A 27867-nucleotide genomic window follows, 5' to 3' on the forward strand; every position below is an offset into this window, starting at 1 on the left:
GGAGTGACTGGCCTCTCTTCTTTCTCCCCATCCTGGCTCTCTTCCCACGGGCAGGGAGCAGACGTGCTGTTACAAGCTGGATCTGGCGGTCGATGCAGGTAAGCACCCAACTGGAGCTCCCGTTCTATTTTCCGTTTAGGTTGATAGAAGCAACCCCACTCCTTCCTCTTGCAAAGGGGGGAAGGAGACCATGACTATAAGACAAACGCAATGCTTGTATTTGCCTTTATGTCATCCGACGCCAAGTTCTTCCTAGCCTACTTTGCATGAACTGACGTTCCCTCCTTCATGCAAAGGGACCCAGAAGTCTAACAGCTGATCCTGCATTTCTTACAACCCAATCATTTTGTCAGAGGCAGTTTTTCCCTTCCTCGCTCTCACGACCAGGAAGGGAAGACAAGGTGGTGAACTCCAGTCAGTTCATAGAGACTCACTCAGATTCCTCCCTCCAACCAGTAAGTCTCCTAATGTAAAGGACCGGGGGTTTGTATATTTTGTCAGAACAAATCACAATTTTTAAAGTAAATTGTATTTTTCCTAACTATGCCAACCAGAGGTCCTTTACACTTTATGCCCACCTCATGCCACCCCTCAATCTGATACCTGGGCCGAAAGGCAAATGAGAATGTTTACATCCGGGCAGGCGGTACTCCCACCTCCCGGACAGTAGTCAACTGCCTAACCACCTTGTTTGAAGTTCAACGGCCATTTCCAGCCTACGCCTGAAAAGTAATCCTAATGTAAAGGACCTCGCGTTTGTATAGTTAGGAAAGATACAATTTACTTTAAAAATTGTGATTTTTCCGATATTCACAATTATGTCTTGAAGAATTTTCCTGAGTTTGCTGGGGATGTTTATCAGGATTATCAAGAGGGAACAGTCGGTCTAGTTTTCTTTCTCAAAAAAAAGAAAAAAAAACTATGGCCTCTTCTGCTGCTTCCGAGTTTTCTTTTTTTTCCAATTTCTTCTAAACCTTCTTCCAAAGTCTTTACACAATCTTCTTTGTCAGGTCTCTCTTCAGAGTCTTCTCTCGCTCATCCTGTTTTCTTTGCCAGTAAGCCTGCAGAGCAAAGAATTTTCATTGATGCAATCCTGTAATGTTGGAGTTTTCAGCAGCCCCCTCTCTCTCTCTCTCTTCGGGGTTGAGGTAAGGTGCACAGCCAGCAGATTTACATTAAATGTAAATCTGAACTGGATATGACGATCTTTGAATTGTGGGAATGAGACGATTGCAGGCGCATGCGCCAAGCTGCTAGATGTTGTCACACGTATTTTAACAAACACGAATTTTTCGAACTACACTTTACTAACACAGGAATTGTACACTTCCTCTGCCGTAACCGTTTTCGAACAACACACTTAGCTAACTGTTCATGTCTAACACATTCAATAAATTCCTGGTAAAGCACTTACTAATTCCTAAATATCAGTCTTCTGGCATTACAACACAGCTGCTATTCTTCTCACGATGCGAAATTTCGTGGGCAGTTATTCTGCGTTGCTAAATTGAGAACTTTTTTTGCGCTCTCGCCTTCTTTGGCGGGGCTGTCCTCTTTAGCACCTTACACGGGTCCTGTAGTTTTCTCAGGCTTCTGGTCTAAATGCTTCACTTCATATTTTCTTCCTTTACTGGGTTTAAAATGTAATATGTCCACCGCGGTTCTTGCGGATGCTCTGCATTTGGCATTTCGTCTGCATCACCATTAAGTTTATCAGTACTGATGGTGTCCTCAGCCTGTCCGTTTCACTAGAGTAACTGGTAATTTTCCTTCTTCGGTCCCCATTGGTTCCGCAGCTCGTAGCTTGTCCCGAGAAACATCTTTGAGTACTGGACCAGTTAGTATGTTCTCCACCTGTCCAACGTCAGCGGTAGGTGCTCTGGTGGTTATTCCGAGTGTGGCTGCTTTCTTTTCTCTTTCTTCTACTTCTTTCTCAACTTTTCCTGCGGCTATTTCTGTTCCTCCTTCTAAGGTGTTCAGTGTGGGTTCGGCTTTGGTTCTGCGTCATCAGGGAGTTCTTCCTCCCTCTCCCTTAATCGGTGACGTCAGCTCCAGATACCCGTCCTGGTGCGGCGTTGGTTCATCTGGCGTTGGGTGGATCAGGTGTTGCGGCCTCTCTGCTCGCAGGGGTGGGCGTTTGTCACCCAGGTGTGGTCGGCCCAGGTGTTACGTCATCAGTTTTAGTTGGTACAGGGTTTGCGCAACCGGATTAGGGTTGGCTCAGGTATGATGGGGTCAGTTATGTCAGGGTGTTGGTCTCACACATCCTGGTGTAGTGAGTTCCGGGTTATTGGGTGCAGCTCTTGCGGGTGGTCAGTCTGTCTCTTTTCCTGTCCTGGTTCAGTCGGACCAGTCTGACAAAGAATGCCCTTTTGAAGAAGAGGAGCCAGTACCAAATATAGGTTTTTTCTCCAGCAAATGAAAGCGAGTACTGTATAAGCGGATGGTGGACTTTATCCATTCTCTCTATTTGCAGTCGAGGCTCCTGAGGAACCTACACAACCCTACCAAGCTTGTTTGAATCATTGTATGCAACTAAACCAGTAGTCTTCCAAACATCAAGTAAACTGGTCTGGTTTGGACGAGTCGGTCGGGCAGGTGTTGAGGGAGGCAGACTCTAGGTTATCTTCTCTTATCAGGTCGGGTAGATAGGATTCAACCTTGCTTCCTAACCAGAAGGGGTTCTGTAGGGTAGCAGGTAACCCTTCTGCCAGTGTCAGAGTTCCTCTCAGCAAATCTGTTGAGGCTCTTCTCTCTCGGGTTCCTTCGTTGAATCATTTGGTAGCGGTTACATCTCGTGAGGCTTGTATTTTGGAGGACACTTTTCGCAGCCAGTCTGAGGCCTTGTCCCATCTTTGTGGATGTTGTCTGGGTTGATGGGGTTTTCTCAAACAAGTGGGATATACTCCCTCTGATCCTGTGCTGTTTGACAACCTCATCACTTGGTTTCAATGGGTTTGGCATACCAGGCTTACATTTCGGCTGGCTGTGCAATGTTCTTTGGCAAGAAGAGGGGGGGCTTCTTTTTAAATCATCTTCCGTCTCACTATCTGGACATGCATAAGAGAGTTCTGTTGAAAGCGCCTTTTTGCGCTCTGCAACAGTCTTTTTAGAGAGGAAGATGTCTCCTCAATGATCAATTTTGTGTCGTCGTCGTCTGCGGTAGCGTCACAGGAGGCTATGATTTGTGTGGCTGCTCAGGGTTCAGGTGATGTGGCCAGTATGACAAACTTTGTTGCTTCTAACTCATGTCCCCGGTGTCAGCAATTATGCATCGTCGAGGGTACAGAATGTTGAAGTATCTGGCCCTTGGCTGATCCTTGCCTCCTCTTTAGAGGAGCTAGTAAGGACGAGAGACTTCTTATTGAATATATGCAAGATACTAGGAATTCGTCTAATCTTTGCCAAGAGTTGCCTGGTCCCAACATAATCTATAACCTTTCAGGGATGAGGATTCTCTCTCTTCCTTTGAAGTTTTTTTTCCCAACCCTGGAGAGGATCCGGTCGGTCCTTCAGGAAGTAAAGGTGTTCCTGTCCAACAGGGAACAGCCAGTACCAGTTTGGAGAAGCCTCTTAGGGAGGGAGAATGTCTTCTCTCTCTCTCTTTTTTAATTCCAGGGTCTCATCTCTGGATGCGTTTCTCTTCAGGTTTGTCTCAGGAATCGCTGCGACTTTCGCAACTAGAACGCAGTTATAGTCTGGAGCGATTCTTGCCTGTCAGATCTTCTGTGGTGTTCAGAAGAAGTGCATCTGACACCCGGAAGGTCTATCGACTCCCCTCTTTCTAACGTTCATCTGTACTCGGATGCCTCAGATCAAGGTTTGGGAGTATCCTAGGAGGAAACCCAGGCTTTGGGCCTCTGGAGGGATTGGGAACGAGAGGAGTCAATAATCATCGGGAACTCAGGGCTGTAAAAGAAGCCCTCAGGTGTTTTTCAGTCCTAATGTGCAACAGAGTAGTGGCTCTGTTTTGTGACAACTTAACTCCAGGTCGCATCTGAAAAACTCGGGGGGGATCAAGATCAACAGAACTCAGTACTATAACACATAGAGTCCTGAGAAGGTGCAAAGAATGGAAAGTGTCTCTTCTTCCCCAGCTGGTATCAAGGAGTCTCAACATACTGGCCGACTTGTTAAGTCACTCTCGTCAGGTATTGGGGAGAGAGTGGACTTTGGCTCAGGAAGTAGTACGTCAGGTTCTCCGGAAGTGGCCAGCATCTGTGGACTTTTTTGCGACAAGATTAAACCATCCTCATCCAGTTTATTTCTCACCAGTAGTGGACCCCATGTCGAGGGCACCATTGCGACGTTACAAAATTGGAATCAGATGCAGGTGTATACTTTCTGCCATTTGGTCTCATTCATCAGGTAATCAGGAAATTGCGGGAGAGCGTCAAGACATCTATGACTCTTAATAGCTCCTTGTTGGCCCTACGCCCTTGGTTTCCAGAACTCCTAAGCTGCTTACGGAAGTTCCAATGTTCCTTCCCATGCAGAAGATCTCAGACAACCGCTTTTCACCATTATCATCCAAACCCTCGCATGCTGAACCTAGTTGCAAGGCGACTGTCGAGCGAGCAGCTAGGCAGACCAGACTCTCTAAAGTTGTGTCTAGACAGTTTTCTTTCAGCTTGAGAAAGTCAACCCATAAGCTTTACCAGGTCAGCTGGACAATGTATAGAAGTTGGTGACATAAAGAAGGTCATTCCATCTCTAGACCTTCCATAGCCAAAATAGCTGATTTTCTCTTATTCCTTCGGAAAGTCAAGGTTCTTGTGTATTCGCCGATTGCTGGCTACCGCTCAACGCTTGGCAGTACATGTAGTTTCCATCTTCCTGAAAATTTCTAGTAGGAAGATCATCCATGATTTGTTACATTCCTTTAAGATTAAACGTCCTGCCTTGCCGACTCAGGCTCCTCCGTGGGATTTGTTGTAAGTTCTAACATTAAGACAACTGATTAAGAAGGTGTTTTTCTTACAGCTTTAACTACAGTTAGAAAGGTGGGCGAGCTTCAGGCAGGTTCTAGGCTGGTTTCCTAGGCGGGAAATGATATGTATTGGTCTCTTCTGGAATTTGTGGCAAAGCAAGAGTCAGAGGTTAACCCTTTGCCTCATTCATTTAGGGTTCTTTATCAGCAAGAGTTCATTACCGGTGATCCAGCGGAGATGTCCTTATGTCCGGTGCGAGCATTAAAAGTTTATTTATCAAAGGTTGAGAAACTCCGTCCGCGTACACTACTCATCTCTGCGGAATCCTTCCTGTCCGCTGTCAAAGAATGCGATTAGTTACTTTCTGAGGGAGATGATTTCCCAGGCTTCTCAGGGTTCTTCTTCGTTGTCTTCAAGCTCTGTATTACCCCGAGCGCACAGTATTTGGAGTATGGCCACTTCATCTTCCTTTCTAAGGAATGGTTCAGTGTCTTTCATTCTGGAAGCGGCTTCTTGGAAGTTCATCTCAATGTTTACTTCCTTTTACTTAAGAGATGTTCAATTTGCCTCGTCAGAGGGTTATTCTCTTAGTCTGTGCGTAGTGGCTAACTCTATTATCTCGGGTGCGTTCATTTAGCTGAGGTGGTATTTCTCTTAGTGCGGAGGTTCTGAGGTTAACCAGATAGAGGAATTCCTTTTAGTCTTTAGAATCTTAGACAGTAGTAATAGTATAATCATAAGAACTTAGGTTTAGTATGTTTTTAAGTATCTTAGTCTTTGATAATTTCCCTACGTGAGTCCAAGAAAATTCTCTAGTATGCTAGGCTTGTCCATTGGCGCTGAGATACTTCTTCGCTCATCGATCGTCTGGCCTTATCCGGAGGATCAGCGGCTCGGCACACTGCTTCATTCCCCTCCATACATGAGAGGCTCTGAATAGCCACATGGGAGGTTCATCATACTTCTTCATACATGAAAGGCTCTGAATAGCCACATGGGAGGTTCATCATACTCCTCCATACATGAGAGGTTCTGAAGAGCCACATGGGGGGTCGACGGACCGAGACAGTACTGACCTGACTGACGATCAAAGTACTCTCCAGCGTGTCCCTTCACTGAGAGCACTGATTGATATGGTGAGTGTATGACTAAACAGATATCCTATGCAGAGCAGATCAGTGAGCTACCATCTCTGTGGTTGTAAAAGGGCCCGTGCCCCAACCTAGATGAGTCTCCCTCCAGCATGTCTCTTCACTGAAAGCATTGATTGATATGGTGACATACATTTACACATAGTAGGTTGATAATGAGTTACCTGCTTATTCTCCGTTGACAGGTCGGGCTGAATTAGATTGATCCCACCTCCATTAAAATTTTGTTAATCGGGCTAATTCAGGTGTTCAGGGAGTATATTGCAATATGAAGTTTTCATAATAAAACTAATATTGTAATACTTATATGAATACCTGAATGATTCCCACCCTCCTCCCCACTTCAATTTTTGATAGTGAGTGACTCAGTTAGGGATGTCGGCCTCTGTCGGCCGGTATTTGCAGCAGCGTTGTCAACAGTACCTCAGGTAACTCGTTTGACAAGATTTTTCCTGTAGCGTTGGTAATGCTGACAGTCGATTACCCACTTTGTGGGTAAAATTATGGGGATATAGTTCGGGCTGGTCAGTGACCAGGGCTAATTCAAGTGTTCAGGTAAGTATTACAATATTAGTTTTATTATGAAAACTTCATGTTTTCATTTATGAAATTAAATATTGTAAAAAAGTGTTTTATCTCTCCCAGAGATCAAAGTATCAAAGGCTTAGGAATGTTTATTAGGATAACATAACATTCCTTAAATATCACCTCTTGAAGACAAAATTTTGTTATATAATGCTGTGGTCTATTAATTATTTTATGTTTTCAGGAGAATGCACTGACAGGTACAATGTCAAATGTGTCAATAAATGAAGAAGAGGAGAAAACAGAATCAGAAGACACAGCCTTAGAAAGTGACCATGGTTCAGAGGACAAAGATGAAAACCTTGACGAAGAATATTTGAAATGCCCAGAGTGGATACAGAAAGAGAAACACATATTTATTTTAAGTGAATCTGGAAAGCCAATTTACACCAGGTATGAAACAGTTTGTTTGATATCTTTATAAGTAGGAGGTTAGTATAATAGTATTATAGGAAACATTGTACCATTATTGGTATTTTTGGACTGAATGTCATCCATACTGGAAATGTAACAATACCCACTCTTGGAGATGGTTCAGTTGCCACCCACTTGGCCATGGGTAGATCAGGCTATTTTTAATGATATCACAAGGCTATCTGCTAGTGGAGAAGTGCCAGACACTGTGAATAGTATGACTTATTTTCTCTGTCAATGTTGTATTAAGATCCTGCAAGGAGAACTTGTAGCTCAGCCAAATTGGGATAGAGGTGGACCACTTCCTCTGTTAATTACACTTTATAAAGTAATTCACAATAGTTACAGGATAAGAAGTCATGTTACCATTGTGAGTTAGTTGATATTCAGGATGGATCATCCATACATGTTTACTCACATGTGCAGGCTGTTGTTCATGTAAGCATTTCTTATTGACACTAGCTGGAAATGAGCCTGGTGTAAAAGAATAGCAAATAAAAGTTGTGTGATAGCCACAGTTGTAGCTGCCATCAAGATTGAGTCAGTGCTATGGGAGAATCATACACTATGGTGCACTTTATTCATTGTTTGTATTTTTTTATTTGTAAGACAGTGAATTCAAATCAACTTGCGATTTCTGTTGCTTGAACCTTTCATTGTTATAGCTAATGTAAGAAAGTGAATTCAGATCAACTTGCAATTTCTGTTACTTTAACCTTTCATTGTTATAGCTAATGTTATGCACAGTTATATACAGTAATTGTATTTTTCATAAGGCTACAGTAGGTTAGTATTTCCCCTTGTTGCTTCCCTTGGTGAGATACTGGATACCACTTATAGTGTGTCATACATCCATTTGATCTCAGCTGCATTGCTTTCAGCCTTTAACTTTTCTTCCATTGCTTTTTGTCTCTTCCAAATACTTCATCTTTACTCTTCTCCAGTTTTCAACTCACCAAATCCTTGGGTAAGCTTTATCAGGAATTGAAACTATGACTCACTGGTCTCATTAATCTAATTCTTATAATTAATAAACTCCCATTATTTTTTGTATGCCACACTTATTTTGTGTTATAGAACTTGCCCAGCACAGGTACAGTACTCGGTATGTAGTAACCTTTGCTTTAATTCAGTTTCCCTAATTTTTGGTCGTTAAAAGGGTTTCTTTGATTGACTATGGAGTTTCTTTCCTCTGTTCTAAGTTGCTCTACCTTCCATATCAGTACAGTACAGTGTAGATGTTGTTAGACTATACAAGCAAAGAAGTTGGGTGACATATCACGCAAGTCCTCTGGAGGTTGGTACAGTGGTGCCATTGTGTAGTTAAGTTTGCAGAAGTTTTACACGTCTACCACATGTTAATAATAAGTGTGTCCTTTGATGAATGAAGTGTAATGCAGTTGAAATCCCCTGCCTCAGCTTCAGTGTTAATTGGCTTGCTTTATGGTAAACCAGTAATTATCATATCAACTTGAAGTCCTTGTACCATCTTATTATAGGATTATTATTGCTATGTTTTCAGTAATCCTAATCACTATCAGCACAAAAGAACATTAATGAAACAATCTTTGTAGTGACAATGGTTACTAAAGGAGACTGACCCCAGCACTGTTACCAAAACTGGTAATGCTATTGCCAGAAAGATTGTAAGGTTTTATATAAGTGACTTAACAAGCAATTACGTAGCTAACAGCTTCCTACCACAGCAGACCAAAAATTCAAATTTCACGGTGGCGCTACCATCGCTGATATAGGTGACAGTCTCCCGCCCACTGTCAGGACTGACAGGTACAACTCAGCGGGAAACATCAATTCGTTTTCTGCCGGCTCCCAATAAACATCGGTGGTTTTTGGGCAGTACCTTGCGTCAATTGTTGGATTTTTTTCCTGTATTTGGTTACATACTCAGATTTTGTGTGGCCTATTGTTGCAATTAGTGAATTACAGTAAACCCCCGTATTCGCGTTCTCACGATTTGTGGACTCACGTATTCACGGATTTCTCTTTGGAACGTATCTACCCATTATTTGCGGAAAATTCGCCCATTCGTGGTGTTTTTCACTGAGAAATATTCACTAAATACTGTATTTTCATCTCATTTTCATGACTAAATGCACTTTTTGTGCTAAAACTATTAAAATACTCAGGTAATGCTCGATAATTCACCTTACGATAATTCGATTTTGCAATGGGGTAAGCAATTAATACCGATAAGACAATATTATTTATAAAATATTTTTAAATTTCGCACGAGCACAGGCAGCAGCATAATCAGGCAGTGAGAGAGACCAAATTACAATAGACAACTTTTCCTCCATCTCTTTATACCATCTTCTACTTTAAAAAGTAAAAGAGAATGATAAAAATATTGTTAGTAATATTATACTCCTGCGTAAATGCGTATAGCCATAAACAACCGACCAAGAAACTGTTGTTTTCCTTACAGCCGAATCGGATAACAACAGTCGTTTACCTGTATTTCAACCATCGTACGGTAATAAACAAGTTCCGTAGGTTATGGCACAAATGACATTAAGTAGACTAGGACTGATATATTTTTACATTATACCCTCATTCGCTGTGGATAAAAGATCATCAAGGAAATATACTGCTAAATTTAATCTTCAAGTTATAGCTGAAGCTGAGAAAACAATGTTCAAGCTGCTAATGACCTTCGGGTTAGGAAACCGATTCGCATAGCCCTGTTTTTTGTGGTTTGGGAGCCACGGGCGCGCAGACCTCGGTTTGCGATCCTGTTCCCAGTCCTAGAGGTTCCGCCTCTAAGACGGGGGCTGCTTCGGGTGCTCGTTCGCGAGCCGCTCCGAGCGCTCGAGATTCTATGGAATATCGAGTATCCCGATCTGGTCTGGAGAGATTTTCTCTGCCCAGTTCAGGAGCAGTGCGAGAGAAAGGGCCGAGGCACCCAGGTGTCTCAGCTCTTCCTGCCAGCACCACAAGCGCTCCCCGAGTGCCTGCCAGTACTCAGTCAGGTTCCCACCCTGATGTCTCGATCCTGTCGGTTCAAACACCAGAAGAAGCAGGGAAGAGATTCCCTTCAGGAGTCCTGCGGGACTTCTAAGGGACTGACTCTCTTCCGGGAGACAAGTTTCTCTTGTTGGCTCTTCTCGCCCTCGGGCGGGAACCGATTTGCATTCTCCTGTGGGATCTTGTGTTTTGGGGGCTGCGTGAGCGCTGCCTCTCGAGGTCACGCCCTCGTTGCCAGTCTTGGAAGTCTGCGTCTAAGACTGGTTCTGTGCTTGGCTCTTTCGATCTATTAGGAAACAAAGCAGCCTCTCCCGATTTTTGGAAGTCTCGTGGGTAGCTCGAATTCTATGAATCACGAGCGCTCTCCTTACGAAAGGCACAGGACGAGAGAAAAGTGCCGAGACACCCAGGTGTCTGGGTGCCGAGACATCCAGGTGTATGGGTGCTGAGATGCCAGGTGTCTCGATACTGCCCGCCAGCTGCTTCGGTTGCTTGGCTGGGCTTCATTCTTGTGTCTTGAACCTTAGGGTTTGAGCATGCATGATAGCAGACAATTCCCCTTTGAACCTTCTTCTTGAGGGGCCTCGGCCTCAAAGGAGTTTAGAGTTCGGGAAACTAGCAACAGTTCACGGCAGATGAGTTCTGCCCTGCCCAGTTCCGATTGTGTTCACGCGATCGGCTGGGCTCGGCTTGGCCCCTGGTCGCGCTTACGAGACTGGATCGGCTCAGCCCCTGGTCCTGCTTACGAGACTGGCTCAGCTCAACTCGGCTTGTGAGACTGGCTCGGCTCGGCTCGGCTCGACCCACCTGCTTCCCAGTCCACCGCATACCAACCAGCTGCATCGCATTCTCATGATCATCTTGGCTCGGTGCGGCTCGGCTCAGCCCTACTTGGCTTTATCCGATTCGGGTTCTCAGCTATGTTTGAGTGAACTTTTTGCTCATCCCAGGAAAACCCCTTGCCACGGCACAAGCACTCTTCTTCCCCCGTGTGGCAGTAATCTCCTGTTGACTATCGTTCATGGTCCACCTCTCCTGCTTATTATTACTGGCAGGACAGGTATGGGTACTCTTTCTCCTCACCTGTTCTCCTTTTCTCTTGGTTGTTCCAAAAGGCGCGAGACGGACAGAGAGAGAGCTCCTACAAACTTATCTTCAGAGTTCGGCTGCCTGGCGTGCTTTAGGTGTCGGTTCCCCGATTCTCTCTTATAACCAGGTAGCCGAGGAGGATTTCATGGGATCCGTCACGATTGAGCCCACGTTTCTTACAACCTGATCATTTTGTCAGAGGCAGTTTTCCCTTCCTCACTCTATCGTTCAGGAAGGGAAGACAAGGTGTGGTGAACTCCAGTCAGTTCATAGAGACTCACTCAGATTCCTCCCTCCAACCGTTGAGTCTTCCTAATGTAAAGGACCAACGGTTTGTATATCGTGTCGGAACAAGTCACAATTTTTAAAAGTAAATTGTATTTTTCCTAACTATACAAAACCCGAGGTCCTTTACATTAAATTTCATGCCCACCTCATGCCACCCCTCAATCTGATACCTGGGCCGAAAGTCAAATTGGAATGTTTACATCCGGGCAGGCGGTACTCCCGCCTCCCGGACAGTAGTTAACTGCCTAACCACCTTGTTCGAAAGTTCAACAGCCGTTTCCAGCCTACGCTGAAAGTAATTCCTAATGTAAATGACCTCAGGTTTGTATAGTTAGGAGAAATACAATTTACTTTTAAAAATTGTGATTTTTTGTTATCCCCAAGGTTTCTGGGGCTGGAGACCAATTTTGGATGTCAGCATTCTAAACTTGTTTGTGGTGAAGACCAAATCCCACATGGAGACGAACCAGTCTGTCATATCCTCTCTCCTTCAGGACAACTGGATGGTCACCCTGGACTTGCAGGATGTGTATTTTTATGTCCCCATCCACTCGGACTCGAGGTTCATCTTTCGGGGCCAGTTCTCCAGTTTCGGGCATTGTGCTTCGGCCTTTCCATAGCCCCACAGGTCTTTACCCAAATCCCCTCTCCGCTCGGCAAGTGGCTTCATCTTCTCGGGATCAACGTGTCCTTATACCTCGATGATTGGCTTCTCCGCTCTCCGTCAGGGGAGCAATGCATGAAGGACTTACAAAGGACCCTTTGCCTAACGAAGGAGTTAGGCATCTCAAGAAATGTACAGAAGTCCCAAATGACTCCGTCTCAGAGCATTCTTTATTTGGGGGTGACTCTGAACTCTCGAGGTTTTTGGGCTTTTTTCTCCTCCAAGAGGGTTGAGTCGTGTCTCCAGACTGTGCAGGATTTTCTCAGTCTCTCGACTTTTTCTGCTGTCCGGTGGCTGAGCCTTCTTGGAACTCTGGCCTCAATGGAATCTTTTGTGAGGTTGGGCAGACTTCACATGAGGCCCCTGCAATTCTTCCTGAAGGCAGATTGGTGCAGGAAGACTCAGTCAGACTCCATAGTCTTCCCAGTAACGTCGGAGATCAAGGAGGATCTCCAGTGGTGGTTATCCGAGGAGAGACTTCAGGAAGGACTCTCTCTATCTCCTCTGAACCCCAGCCTAGAATTCTACACCGATGCCTCAGACATAGGGTGGGGAGCCCTGTTAGGGAATCGGAAGGTGTCGGGGACGTGGACCGCAGCTCAGAAATCGCTACATGTAAACATCAAGGAGTTGAAAGCCATTCATCTGGGCCCTCAAGCTTTTTCTCCACTCGTATTGGGGAAAATAGTTGTGATTTACTCAGACAACACCACAGCTCTGTCCTACATTTGCAAGCAGGGGGGCACCCACTCTTTCACTCTCTACGAGGCAGCCAAAGAGCTTCTATGGGCAGAGCAGAATCAAGTCAAGCTACTTCCCTGCTTTGTGCAGGGGAAGATGAATGTTCTGGCAGACCACTTAAGCCACGGTCACCAGGTTCTCCCTACAGAGTGGACCTTGCATTCCAGAGTCTGCAACAATCTGTGAAGGCTTTGGGGCAAGCCCTCCTTAGATTTCTTTGCAACTTCAAAGAACAGCTGACTTCCTCTCTTCTGCTCGCCAGTCCCGGGTCCTTTAGCTTGGACGACGGACGCAATGTTGTTAGACTGAACAGGCCTAGACATCTACACCTTTCCTCCCTTTGGGATGATTTTGGAGCTGTTAAACAAGTTCAGTTCTCATCGGAACATCTTGATGACACTAGTCGCTCCCTTATGGCCAAGGAAGGAGTGGTTTCAGAACCTGCTGAAACTTCTTGTGGATTTTCTAAGGCTTCTTCCACAAGAACAGTCGTTGCTCAAACAGCCACATTTTCACAGGTACCATTAAGGGTTGTCCGCTTTGGCCCTGACAGGCTCAGACCGCCAGGAGCCTCATCAGAGCAAAAGTATTTTCACATAGGGCTGCAGAAGCTATTGCTAGATGTAGAAGAGCTTCTTCTAGGAAGCTCTACCAGTCCAGTGGACAGTGTTCAGAAGATGGTGTGCACAAAATCATGTCTCTTCTTCTGAAACGTGTGTACCCCAGATTGCAGACTTCTTGCTCTTTCTCAAGACTTATAGGATATTGTCACCCTCTACAATTAAGAGATATAGGGCTATGCTTAGCCCAGTGTTCAAGTACAGAGGCCTTAACCTGTCTATGGACCAAGATATTAGTGATCTTGTCAAGTCTTTTGAGACTTCCAAGACAGACTATCGTTCTTCAGTCCCTTGGAATTTGTACGTGGTTTTAAAGTGGCTTGTGAGCTTCTCTTTTGAACCTCTTGTTCGGCCTCCTTTAAGTCCCTTACTCAGAAGACTTTCTTGTAGTGCTGTGGCTACAGCGAGGCAAGTAAGCGAACTCCAAGCAATGGATAGGAAAGTTGGTTTTACGCAAGGAGGCGCAGTTTGCCCTTTTTCACTTGATTTCCTTGCTGAGAATGAGGATGTTTCTCGTCCCTGGCCCTGCTCGTTTATTTTTAAGGGCTTGGAGAACATTCTTGGGCCAGAAGAAGAGGAGAAACTTCTTTGCCCTGTGAGGGCTTTGCAGCTTTACATCTGCAGGACTGAGAAGATCGGGTTCCTCTAGCAACCTCTGGTGTTTGGTGAGAAACCCATTTTGCCCGCTCTAAGAACACCCTCTCCTTTTTCTTAAGGAGCCTTATTTCAGAAGTGCATTCTCAGATTCAAGAGGACACCTTCCCGATCTTGAGGGTAAAGGCTCATGAGGTTCAAGCCATCGCAACTTCTCGCATTCCATCGTAATATGTTGTCTTCCATTCTCCACTCGACTTTTTGGAGATCGAAATCTGTGTTTACTTCGCACTACCTGAAAGATGTGGAAGCAGTTTTTGATAATTGTGGTATGTTAGGGCCTTCATCCATGGCTGGCATGGTGTTGGGAAAGGAAGCATAGGAGACAAACTGCCCCTTTACTATCTCCTCGCCTTGGTTTTTTTAGGTGTTGAGTTGTTGGGAAGCCTGGGGGTACCAACGTACCTGGAGTACCCACCAGATTTTTTATGGTTGGGGTGTTGGTTGTCTAGTTTTTAATGTGATGTAGGTGACACTGTTGTTTTTTATTCTGGTCATGCCCAGGGCAAGGGCACCTCCTTTTGTCTTTGTCAGCCATCGGTGTACCTCCACAGCTGCAAAATACCCACTGAAGTAGGGGTGACTCTGGCCAATATCCCCTGCCCTCTACAGGTTAAGATGAGTGCCAACCAGAGGCAGTATTTACCTGTAGAAGCTCTCTTACCAGGCAAGGTACAACAAGCATTGTCTCAGTGCTAGCAAACTTCCAGTTCAAAGTCATTATCTTTTAATGTTTTGGATTTGTTTTATGTCCATCTAACCCACCTCCTCTCAATGTGGAGTCAGCTATGTAATTGCTTGGTAAGCCACTTATATAAGAATGACACTTTTGTAATAAAATAAAGTTTTATATATACGTACCAAGCAATTACATAATCGGAGCCCTCCCTCCTTCCCCACAGATGGACATATTTTGGCTCAAACAAATTGATGTTTCTTGCTGAGTTGTACCTGTCAGTCTTGATAGTGGGCAGGACCCTGTCACCTACACTAGTGATGGTAGCATCACCGTGAAATTTGAACTTTTGGTCTGCCGTGGTAGGAAGCCGTTAGCTATGTAATTGCTTGGTAAGTATATATAAAGCATTATTTTATAATGAAAATGTCATTTTGTTTTATTCCCCTTTTTCATTTGTTCCTACTAGAATACAAAGCTTCATCTCCCATACAAAGAATATCTTTTGCAGAAGCTGGTTTGCTCATTGGTGATGTTTAAAAGATTAGGAAGGATGGTTGAAGGGGGAAACCCACTTTCTCACCTAGTTTTAATGTCACTTTTCCTTCAGCCCCCATCATGTTAAGATATCTCCACTGCTACTTTGTGGTCACAACTCATGACACTGGTTATCATGATGGCTTGCGCTTTATTCACCTTGTGTTGTGCCTGCTTTGATGTTTTGTATTTTGTGGTGTCTGTTTCTGCTATGGCTGAGCATGTTTTAGAAAGTTGTAGATGTCCTCCATGGGGATGTGAGTTTCAGTGTTCCATGTTGGTCACAATTATTGATCCTCATGCCTTTTGTAGTTTTTGGAAGGGTCAAAAGTGTTAACGGGACCATCTCTGTGAATTATGTACAGAATGGTCACCTTTCCAGTGGCAGAGGTTCTGCCCTAATCAGTAGAGATTTAAGAAAACTGTCAGTTGTGGAGAAGAACTACAACAACCTCCCTTCATCCGTATGACTCATTAGCAACCCAACTGCTGTGAAGGGAAATACAAGGTTATCCTTAGTATAGGGTGAGGGACATGAAGTGGGGATAACAAAAACTGTCATCGAGTGGTAGTGAAGTCATCAAGATGTTAAACCAGAGGTCGAGCCATCATAGTCTCTGAAAGGAGGCCATGGTGACGGATTCCACAACCCGTGTCTGTGGAACTGAGAAGGAGGAGTCTTCTTGAGGTTTTTCAGGGGGTGGGCCATTTGTCTTTCTAAAGTCTCTAAAGTTTGTAGAACTTCCCCCAACAGTGAGGAATGTAGCTTGCTGTAAGTGCTGAACAGTAGGGAACCTTCTGATCCGCAGATCAGACATTCAACTTGATCCAAGACAACCCAAGCAAATGGCAACTAGGGTTGTTGGACCAACTGCCTTGCCTCCAAAGTGCACCCTGGAGTATGCTCTATCAACAAGATGGGTTCAGTACAGTAGCAGTGGTTGCTTCCCCAAGATCATTACATTCACAAATATGCTTAGTAATCCTTGCAAAAACTATTCCAACTCTGCTGATAGGATTCTGAAAGAGAAAACCCTTTGTATACAGCCTATATGTACTGTAAATTAAGCCCTGAATTTTCAGTTCTAGAAAGAAACTCGGAATTGGTCATACTGAATAGTAAATAGCTGAATTTGTGTTATTCCGAATGAGATTTTGAACCTAGAAATCTCAAGTTTAAATATAGTGTGTTAAAGTTCATAAACCAGATGTTTATGGTACTTTTTATTATTATGTAATGTTTGGTAGTTTCTAAAGTAACAGGAGATATTCTCAGTATTGATAGTTTAAATATATATCATTTGGGATGAATCTTACCTACTGTCAAAGTTAGCTTACATCTCCGGGCCAATAGGCGAGTCAGCATTCAAACAAAAGATCGAATGGCTGCCCAGATAACTGTCTACTTAACCTGTTCTCCACCAGGTGTGTTTTGAATATTTAAGCTCTTGTAGAATTCTCCTTGTCGCCATTGGGTATAGGCGCTTGTTGGTATTTCATGGCTTTTTGCTGCTATCACGGCACTGTACATTTATTGTTACTAGGATGCCTCTACTGGAATCAAGGCTAAGAATGTCAGGTTCTGTAAGAATAATTACTTTATTAGCAGAATGTTGTTTTTTACGATATACACACTGTTTATGCCGGCTGCAATGGTTTTAAGTGTGATCTTGAGAATAGATGTGACGGAGTAGGGATTTTCGAAGAACTTTTTGCTTAAGTTCATTAGTATAGGAAGAGAAGGGAAGCAGATTGCGAAGCAGTTAGTTAGGTCAGGTTATCAACCTGTCATCTCTTCCCCTTCTCCAGGTCCTCCTTCTATAGTTATCCATATTCACTATAGGCTTTTCCTTTGCTAATGCCTTAGATAGTACTGAGGCTTCCTCTTTAGCTCTGCCTTCCCTTCCCTTTTGGTTCAGGAAAATGTATTGAGAATTTAGAACAGGACATAAACCTTATTTTGGTCAATACAAGGTTTGTCTGAATTGGTTATGGAACTGCTCCGTGTCCCGATGTGTGATTATTTTTGCGTTTCCTCATAAGAGGTAACGCAAAACTATTCACCATTGCAGAGGTAAGGAGCCCAGGGCTGCCTTTGACAGTTGGATTCTGAGGAAGTACGCTGCCAGGGAACCGGGTCAGTTCTCGGGATGCTGTGGTTCTGTGCCCTCCATCACCTACCTCTCTGTTTCTCACGTTCTTAGTCTCGTATAATGCGTTAGCCGAAAGACCTTTTTGTTAAACTTTCACGATGGGACTAATTATATAGGTATACAGTAAAGCCCCCGTATTCGAAGTCTCACGATTCATGGACTTGCCTAATCGCGGATTTCTCTATGGAACATATGTACACATTATTCGCTGAAAATTCGCCCATTTGCTGTATTTTTCACTGAGAAATATTCACTAATTACTGTATTTTCATGTCATTTTCATGACTAAATGCACTTTTTCTGATAAAACTATTAAAATACTCAGGTACCCAGGTAGTGCTCGAGTTATGATAATTCGCCTTACGATAATTCGATGAGGTAAGCGATGAATACTGATACGACAATATTTAGAAAATATTTTTAAATTTCCCACAGGCACAGACAGCAGCGTACAATCAGGCAGCGAGAGAGACCAAATTACAGTAGACCAGCTTCTTTTCCTTCATCTCTTTATCCCATCTTCATCCCATCTTCTAGTTAAAAAGGTAAAAGAGAATGATAAAAGTGTTGTTAATAACGTTATACTCTTGCGTAAATGCGTGCAGCCATAAACAACCGAACGAGAAACTGTTGTTTTGCTTATAATCGAATCAGATAACAACAGCCCTTTTGCTTGTATTTCAACCATTGTACGGTAATAAACAATTACCATAGTTATAGTACAAATGAAGTTAAATAGAATTGGACTGATATATTTTTACATTATACCCTTATTCGGTATGGATAAAAGATTGGCAAGGAAATATACTGCTAAATTTATGCTGCAAGTTGTAGCTGAAGCTGAGAAAACCATGTTCAAGCTGCTAATGACTATAAATTATCAGGCATCGCAACATGGATGAAACTCGACCATAATTAAAATTGGAGAGGAAGTATTTTAATCAAAACTTTTTATGCATAAACGATAAATAAAAAACTTTTTCACAAGTCAAACATGTCAAACATGTCCCCAAACATCAAAAACAAAACGAAAAAATTACAAAATGAATTTCACAATGAGACATATTTAAGGGGACCGCACGCTTACATAGAAATAATGCTCCGATTTTTATGGAATTTTTATATGTTATACATATATATAAGGTGATGTTCCAGGAAAAAAATTTGAGAGTGATCGGATGATTATTTTGGATTTTATTAAAAAATAAAAATAAATAAAAATAAAAATGAATTTTTAGAGCTTTGCAGCAGCTTCAAACAGAAAGTAATCTAATGAAGAGTTTTTTTTTTCACTTGGATGGGGCGAGGGGTCCCCAAACAACCTAAGAAAAATCTGCCCCAAACAAATATTCCCAAAAAGTGAAAACTGAGAAAAACGGCTCAAAAAAACTTACCTTAGAGCATTATTTTGCTTGATTTCTGGCTCCAGGTCACCCCCTTCCCTCTATAAAAATTATTATTCACGGGTAAAAACTCATTGTTGCCTTGTTTGAAACTAAGAAACTAAAGTTTAGTGAAGGCTGATATTCTCACTGAAGTCGAGACATTTTGGTCTTTGGAGTTTGATTTTCAAGTCTAATGAAGAACTTCTATTTTCACTTGTAAAAGATGTTAGCAAGTTGAATTTCTCATAGCCAAAGTTGTGTTCACTTTCTTATAATCTCACTCAATTGATGGTGCTGAAAAACAACCTTGGGGCACCCATGTTGGCATTCATTAAAATATCAGTATCCCATCTATTGGCAGAGAATTCGACCTGAACTTTACCCCTCAATTTCCTACCTTGCACCTAATAACCACACTATTTTATCTAACCGAGATTTGATATAATGAACTTGTCATCATATACTCCCTTTTCATCATCCTTTATTCATTTCTTGTCATCTGTGAGCGTATTTTTGAAGGTGAAAGTATATAGATTGTATTTAGAATTACTGGATTAAAAAAGACAGCAAAACACCGCAAATAGTGAAAAATTGCTGAGTAAAAAACTGTGTCCCACCACCCGCTTTCAATGTATGGTGGCACCCTGTCTCTAACGCATTCACCAAGGAACAAGCCATTGTTGTTGCCAGACACTGCCAGATCGTGGAGATAAGGTGATATAAAAATCAAAATAATGAATATAATGACACAAGCCAAACGCAGCCCTACCTACAGGGGGGGCGAGGCCCAAAACCCCATCAATTTTAATATTTCGAAAAATGCTTTGGTCGTTGCTTCATGTCTTACGGCCATTTAACCATTTTTTTAAATTTCAAAAATATTCATAAAAATCTAAGAGTGTGGTTCCAACCTTGTCCCATGTAAAGTATCTAGAGATTCATTTACGCTAACCAGAAGCAAGAAAAACACTCTGAACTGAGTTAAACACGGCAAAGTAAACTTACCGCGTAATCGATTTCCAAACGAAAACATTGTTCGCTGTGATCGCAATGTATAATACAAAAGCAATACAGGCAGTCCCCGGTTTACAACGGTGGTTCCGTTCTTGTGCCGCGTCAACGTCAAACGAACGACGCATACGACGCCAGAAAAATGTATAAAAATTTGAAACAAAAGTTATGAAAGCCTTACTTAATCCTTTGGGTATACTGCATGTTGTTTCTTGATGTTTTACCTACATTTTGATGTGGTGTTTATCCAAAACTGGTGGTTCTGGAATGTAAAAATTTACAATTTACTACAAAGTACAGTATGTAGTAGTGCACTGTACAGTAATTAAAAAATCCTGTATGCAGTAAAGTATAGAGTACTGTACATATACTGCACAAAAGTAAAATACAACATGTTATATAGTAACACAGGTGTACAGTACACTGTACTGTAATTTATACCAAAGAATTTATAAAAGATAAAAAAAAAGTGAATTCCTTACTTTTATTTTGGAAACCCCGTGCTTCTTAACCCTGGAAAAACGGTGTGGCCTCATGATTCAGGGGGATTCTGGAATGTAAAAATTTAGTATTAGTGTACATATAATACTGTACAGTAGTCCTGCATGCAACAAAGTACTGTATAAATACAGTACAGTCAGTATTTTACAGTAGAATAATAAATATATAAAAATTATAAAAAGTTAGGAATTCCTTACCTAATTTCAGTGATTGTCAAAGCTGTTACAACCGCAGGCTAGGTTGGGGGAGATGGAGATTGTATGTGTGGGGAGCCTGCAATGATAAGGATAAAATTACTGCAGAGTACTGTATGTGTTACACTGTTCTGTATCAGTTCAGGTATTTCACAAACCTATGTTCAGCAGTACAAAATAAAAATATGAATTCCTTACCTAATTTCAGTGATTTTCAGAAGATGGAGGCAAGGATGAGGGAGCTCTAGTAAAGGTGCTGGGCAGTCTGGAATATTAGATGAAGCTGTTACTTTATATTTATCAAATGTACTGTACATATGACAATTTATAACTTTAAAAACAGTTAAAGAATTCCATACCTTTAGTGATTTGAAAGATGTAGGCTACATGAGGAAGGTTATGTACAGTTACAGTAGAGGTCAGGTTAAAGGTGCATGTCAGTCTGGAATGATAATGTACATGATAAAGATAAGAATAAAGTACTTCTGTGGATTTCATAAATAGTACACTATTTTATAAAATGTATAACAATTTATAAAATAGTGTTCTTACCAAATTCTAGTGGTTGGCTTGCTTACTGGGATGGGCATATGGTAGATGAGAACAGGGGGCTATGGTGTGGCATCTGCAGGTGCTTGGGAGTCTGCAATGAAAAAGGTAAAAATGATACTGTACACAGTAGTACTGTACTGTATAAGTATAATAACACAATTTAAAACAATGTAGGCTAATACAAATTTCTAAAAAGTGAAGAATTCCTTACCTGGTGGACATGAAATGGGTGCAGGTGCTACTGGTGCAGGTGAATTTGGAGTTGAGCAGGGACCTGTCATTTGTGGAATGATACAAGATAAAATTTACCGTACAGTACTGTACTGTAGTACAGGGGTATGTATGCAATAAGCTATACAGTTTTATAAAGTGATTTGAAAGAAAAAAAAGTCATGAAATCCTTACCTGATGGGGCTGGAGAAAGGATAAGGTCAGCTGAGTTGGGCCAGGAGGAGGCTATAACATGCGGATCTGGAATGATAATGATTATGTAAAGTTACAGCACATACTAAAGCAATACTGTACAGGTGGGTGAAGTGCAGTACACTTTTTGTAACATTTATAACAATTTATAAAACATTTATAACAATTTATAAAACATTAAAAAAAAAAAAGTTAAGAATTCCTTACCTGATGAAGTTGGAGAGGAGACAGGTCCCGTAGCTTCAAAACCCTGGAATTCTTCAGGGGAGTCAGGACTGTCATCACTACCAAAGAGATCTGGAATGACACATAATGGAAAAAATTAGGTTATGCGATAGTAAATATAAAATTTTTACCAGTATGTACAAATGATTTCATGCATGAAAATTATAAAAATTAAACACTTAGGAATTCCTTACCTGATGGAGCTGGAAAAGCTGCTGGGGAGGTTACTACAGGTACAGGTTCAGGCTCAGGTTCTGATTCATAGTTAGGTAGAGGTTCTGGGGAATCTGGATTAGGAGTCACTTCTGCAATGATACAAATGATAAAATTTATTAGGTTATGCTGTGTATCTACAGTATGTAAATATAAATTGCAGTAACATTTTTATAAATCTTATTACAATTTATAACAATTTATATTACAGCAGTTAATAAAAATAAAGTTGAGAAATCCTTACCTAGACTAGGAGTGGCAGGTGGTGCTGGAGACTTCTTCACGAAGAAAGAGTGTAGCCTAGACTGCACTTTCTTCTTCAGCTGTTTCTCCTTCAGCGTCTCCTTGTAGCACGTAGTAAGATCCAGCATCCCTCTGCGAATCCTCTCAAACCTGGCAATGTTAGGGTCCTCACCCTCAAATGCTGCCAAACATTTCTCCAGGTGAGCAAAACCCTCTGTCAAGCCCTTGACAGTTAATGCCCTGACCTTTGGTTGTGGTGCCTCTTCCTCCTCCTCGATCATCTGCTTCTCCAGCTCAATGAGGTCCTCTGATGACAATTCCTCTCCGTGGGATGCCAGCAGCTCGGTGACATCCTCAGCTTCCAAGTCCAGTTTCAGCCTCTTGCCTAGCCCAACAATTTTCCTTGTCACAGCCTCAACATCTGCCTGCTCAAACCCCTCAAAACTATTCACAAACTGCGGACACAGTTTCTTCCAGGCACCATTCAGAGTCGTCACTTTTATTTCGTCCCAAGCACGTGCGATGTTCGTCACAGCATCTGCAATGTTGTAGCCCTTCCAAAAATCTTTCAGAGTCAACTCCTTGTTACCTTTAACAGCCCGTAAAGCAGCACGTATTGTCCTCCTGAGGTAGTATGCCTTGAAGTTAGCAATGACTTCCTGGTCCATTGGCTGTATGAGGGATGTAGTATTTGGTGGTAGATACACCACCTTCACATTAGGGTGCATGTTACTGAGATCAGCCTGGTGACCAGGGGCATTGTCTAGGACAAGCAGGACCTTAAAAGGCAGACCCTTCGAGGCACAATACCTTTCCACTGCTGGCACAAAGTGGTCATTGAACCAGTCCTCGAAGACCATCAAGGTAACCCAAGCTTTCTTGTTGGACTTTCAAATGATGGGGAGTTGACTCTTGAAAATGCCCTTAAAAGCCCTGGGATTTTCTGCCAAGTACACTAGCAAGGGCTTAAGCTTCAAATCGCCACTAGCATTTGCCCCAAAGAGTAAAGTCAGCCTCTCCTTACCAGCTTTATGGCCTGGTGCTGACCTCTCCTCCTTGGAAATGTATGTACTATTTGGCATTCTTTTCCAAAATAACCCTGTCTCATCTACATTAAATACCTGGTCAGCAGTGTAACCACCTTCCCTAGTTATCTCAGCCAAACCACTAGGGAAACTTTCTGCTGCCACGCCATCAGCGCTAACAGCTTCACCTTGCAACTTCACATTGTGCAAATTTGCACGACCCTTGAAGCGATTAAACCAACCTCTACTGGCGGAAAATTTCTTCACTAGCACTGCCTTCCCCACTCTTCTTCACCACTGCCGCATGCAGCTCCTTAGCCTTTTCTTGAATCACACTCAGGTTCACTGGAACACGCCGTTGGTTCTGGTCTTCCAGCCAGATCAACAATAACTTCTCCATCTCCACTACGTTCTGGCTATGTTGTTTCACGCTAATCACCGTTGCCTTCATTGGTGTAGCCTCTTGCACATGTTTCAGAATATGCTGCTTGTCCTTCACTATGGTAACAACCGTCGTTCTACTAAGGCCCAAGGCACGGCCTATCTCGGTGTTACTCTCACCCTTATCCGAACGCTTAATTACGTCGTACTTGACTTCCATGGTGATGCTCTTCCTCGGCTTCTTGGATGCACTAGCATCAGATGATGAATTCTGCCGTTTTGGAGCCATAGTGAAGGCACAATTCACAAAAAAACTGCAGCTAAAGAAAAGCAACAATGAGGCAACGTACCTAGCTCAGCGGAGGCAAACACGTGAGTGAGGTAAGGGTTGTTTGGTATTGTTACGCGCACCTGCGTGTTCGACCCAGGAAGTTCTTTGTCTGGTCAACTACCAATGCAGTTACAGTACAGTAAATACAGAGTGCAGCTACGCTCAGGAAACTAGTTCCGCTTACAAGGCGGCGTAAAAAGCATCGAAAAAACGTCATAACCTTGGAATGTATTTTAATAATTGTAACCAGAAACCAATTTTTGATGAATACTGTTAAACCAGAAACGGATTTTTTTATAAATATACGTGATTGAAAAGTGTCGTAAATGGGCTGCATCGTAAACGGGCTGCGTCGTAAACTCGAAACAAACGTTGTAAACCGGCCTAGATTTTTTAATTAATATATCTGAAAAACCGTCGTAAACTCGGAACGTCGTAAGCCGGAACCGTCGTAAACCGGGGACTGCCTGTATAATATATACAATATTATTGGATACAGTGAATTAAAGCATAGCATTTTAAAAGATGCATGGAAAAGATGCATATTCGTTATGTTGATGTTTGTATAATAAGATATGTGGATATAGAGTACCTGTACAGTACAGTATAATGTAGGCTAGGCTACCATATATGTATACTGTATGATATACCATAGTTTAGGCTAAGCTAATTCTTGTTTGTTATTCAGTTTCTCTCTGTATTGAATTATCATAAGTCACTCTGCATGAACCTCCAGAATTAGCTGATACTAATAGTTACTATACCGTGTATGTATAGAGTATACTTTTAGTGTAGGCTAGGCTACAATATTTGTATACATAGTACTGAACACCCTAGTGCAGCCTAGGCTATATTCGAGATGCGTTTTTTCCAACAAACGATGGGTTTTTTGGAACCTAATCCCATCGTAAGTAGGATAATACCTGTATAAGCATTTTTAGAGTTTTTTTGTGTTTGAACTGTCAAAATAAGCAGTTTTATGTGTTTTTAGAAGGGATCTAAGTGTTCACAGATTTTAGCTATTCATGGGGGCGCGTGGTATGCATCCCCGCGAATACAGGGGGTTTACTGTAGACAGTTTTGTTAGAAATAATGTGTATCTAGTTTTACTTTTTCTGATGTTATGTTGACTCAGTCAGTTGTTTAACCAATCTCTTCGTCTTTTACTCACTCAAAATCCTTGTCTGCTAGCCCATTCCTCTTAGTGTGTTGAAATGCACTTGTTCGTTCTGTATCATGTCTTTTCTTTGGCTATCGGCACAGCACATCTCTTACTTCTGCCTCTGTTATTGTTTTTCATTTCAATCTCCTATGGTTACAGTATCTTCTGTTGTTTCCAAGCTAGATATTATTTTAGCTACATAGCTTTTTAAGGCTATGTCATATGGGAATGCTCTTAAGTCTGCTGATTCACTTTTGGACAAGGCGGGAGAGTTGTTGTAACTCCTTTCCCCCGCCTCCAAACTTTCCCATTTTCTTTTGGCGCCTTATTTTCTTTCACTCAGCTGAGTCACTTCGACTGCATTTTCCTGGCTTTCGATGAAGCATTTTCCTGTCTACCTATCATCGAGTCATGGATGCGATACAGGTGCTGGCTGCTATCATCTCCTGTCGCCAGGTGTTGCTAGGTGACAGCTGTCTCCTCATGTCACCAGGAGAAAGCTGTCTCCTCTTGTCTCCAGGAGACAGCTGTCTCTTCCTGTCAATGGGAGACAGCTGTCTCCTCATGCTGCTCTCTGGCAGAAGAAGAGTTTGAATCGGAGGATCTCCTTCGGTTTGATCGGGGTTTGCTGGAGCATTGCTTTTAGCTGTATCCTCATTTAGTTGAGGAAAGAGACCACATAAAGAATAGGTCTCGGTTGTCTTTGAGTATTTTGGCGCCCTTTAAGTATTTGGAGAAAGAGAACCCAAGCTTTCTCCTTCACTTAGGGTGTGTTTTGTAAGTTTTCTCGTACTCGGGTGCACAAAGCTCCCTTTGGGTCTTCCGCTTGGGTTTTTTAGGAAGTTGTGGAGCACTGACTCATGCGATACAGGCTGTTAAACCTTCTTTGATAGAAGATTCAGTTTTCTTTTCTCTTTCCTGTGAAGAGACGAACTTGAGACTGACAAGTGCTTTGGACATGCTGAATTGAAGTCTCAATTTAGATTGAAGTTTTTATCTTTTATTGAACTTTTGCTCAGTATTTTGCTGCTTCTCTGCATCAGCTTTGAGAGGTTGAGGCTCCAGCTTACTCTGTTTTTGGCCCCAGCTTGGGGAGTTTGTGAAGCCAGCTTTAAGGGTTTTTGTTACCGGTGGGAGTTTAGCAAGGAAGTGTGTTAGTTTTAACTCGTTTCTGATGCTACAGGCTAATGTTCTCATGCTTATACTACTCGGTTTGGAAGAAATGAGAACGCTGGTGCTCCTATCTGTGGTAAAGGCTTATGCTGCGCAGGGTAAGGCGAAAAGGGAGCATTTTATATCTGTCAGGGATAAGTTCAGCCCTCAGGTTCTGGTAGATGGCCAATTGCAAGCCTCCTGGTATGCTTGGAGAGACTTAGGAGCAGACCTTACATGGTGGAGGCAGTGAAGGAGAGTTATGATTCCTTCTAGGTTACCCTCCACTGGTTTAGTCTCCAGAAGAAGTCTCTCTTTGGTAGGAGCTTGTAATTAGAGGGAAAAAAATGGACCAGGTGGTAATTCACTGGGATTTTACCTCTTTACTTTTTCCTAGCTCCATAACCAACTGGAGATTGGCAACCATTGATGGACACATTCAGACTGAATGATTTTACGTGTCTGTCCCCATGCTTTTGTTTTTTTAGCATGGTCATAGTGACTTTCCAAAAGAACGAGCATATGTTTTAGTGGACGTTCAGGAAACATTTTTCTCATACCAGTATATCCTCAATCACCCAAGTTCCTTCAAGGTGTATTTACAGAGGAGGTATTGCTGTTCAGGGTATTTTGTTTGGGCTTATGTACAGCACCTCTATACTGGGAATTTGTTGCATATAGGTGGATGGGGTCGATTTTTAAGAGTAAGAAATCTTCCCTTCTAAGTCACCTGGTTCAAGTTGGCCAACTCTCGGCAGTATACCAAAGGCAAGGATCTGTTGGTTCACCTAGCTCAGTCTCTGTGCAATATGATTTTCAGTCAGCTTCCCTAATTCCTCCTCGCTGTTATCTAGTGATGTTGAGATGATACTTGAATTTGCAGGCTTGCCTGTCAGAAGACAAATAAACACTTACTTCTTAAAGAATTTTAGCCCTGAAGGAAGCATCATAAGTGGTAAGGGCTTTCTTTATTAAGAAACATGGCCTCACTGGGGATTTTGTCAGAATAATCAGGCTCAGTTACTGTACAGTCTCAGCATAAGAGATTACGACTTACAGCTAATGTTCACTAAACTTGTAAGTAATCCAGGACCATCATTGTCGCCAAGTGCTGTATGAGGGATGCTGAAACCAAGAGTTGACCACTTTATTCTTAGACCTATGTCCGGGTTATGTTTTCCCCTCTGTCATTTAACACGAAACAAAGAATTTTGACTAGAGTCATTACACTTACATAAAACATAGAAGAGTTAACACTACACCTGGTAAAGCTTATTAGTTGTAAGGGCAGTGGAAAGTCCATTGAAGATGCCTAGCAGCGATATCCCTGGTCAGAAACAAAGTCGTAGTGGAAAGATTGCTTCCTTGTGTGAAATGAACAGCATGATATTGGTTTGGTAATTCATTCCGGGAAGGACAGTGTTTTTGGCGATTAGGCATTAAGAAGAACAAAGGTACCTACTGACGGGTCTTTACATCCATCAGTTCAACAGTTGCTGTGGGATTAGCGTGCAGATGTACAGAAACAACCAGTCAATTACTACTCTTTTGATGGCCCTCAGGCTTGAGCAGTGGACGTGT

At 42.4% G+C, this 27867-nt stretch overlaps 1 protein-coding gene across 1 annotated transcript in view; it reads left to right on the forward strand.

Moving 5' to 3' along the window:
- Positions 1 to 27867, forward strand: part of Mon1 (vacuolar fusion protein MON1 homolog) — a 116673-nt gene that overhangs the window by 15584 nt on the left and 73222 nt on the right. Inside the window, exon 2 of the mRNA XM_067134253.1 lies at positions 6852 to 7060. Within this exon, the coding sequence (XP_066990354.1) occupies positions 6852 to 7060 (209 nt within the window). The remainder of the gene's footprint in view (positions 1 to 6851; positions 7061 to 27867) is intronic.

This window comes from Macrobrachium rosenbergii, chromosome 3 (genome assembly GCF_040412425.1).
Source record: "Macrobrachium rosenbergii isolate ZJJX-2024 chromosome 3, ASM4041242v1, whole genome shotgun sequence".
NCBI lineage: Eukaryota > Metazoa > Arthropoda > Malacostraca > Decapoda > Palaemonidae > Macrobrachium > Macrobrachium rosenbergii.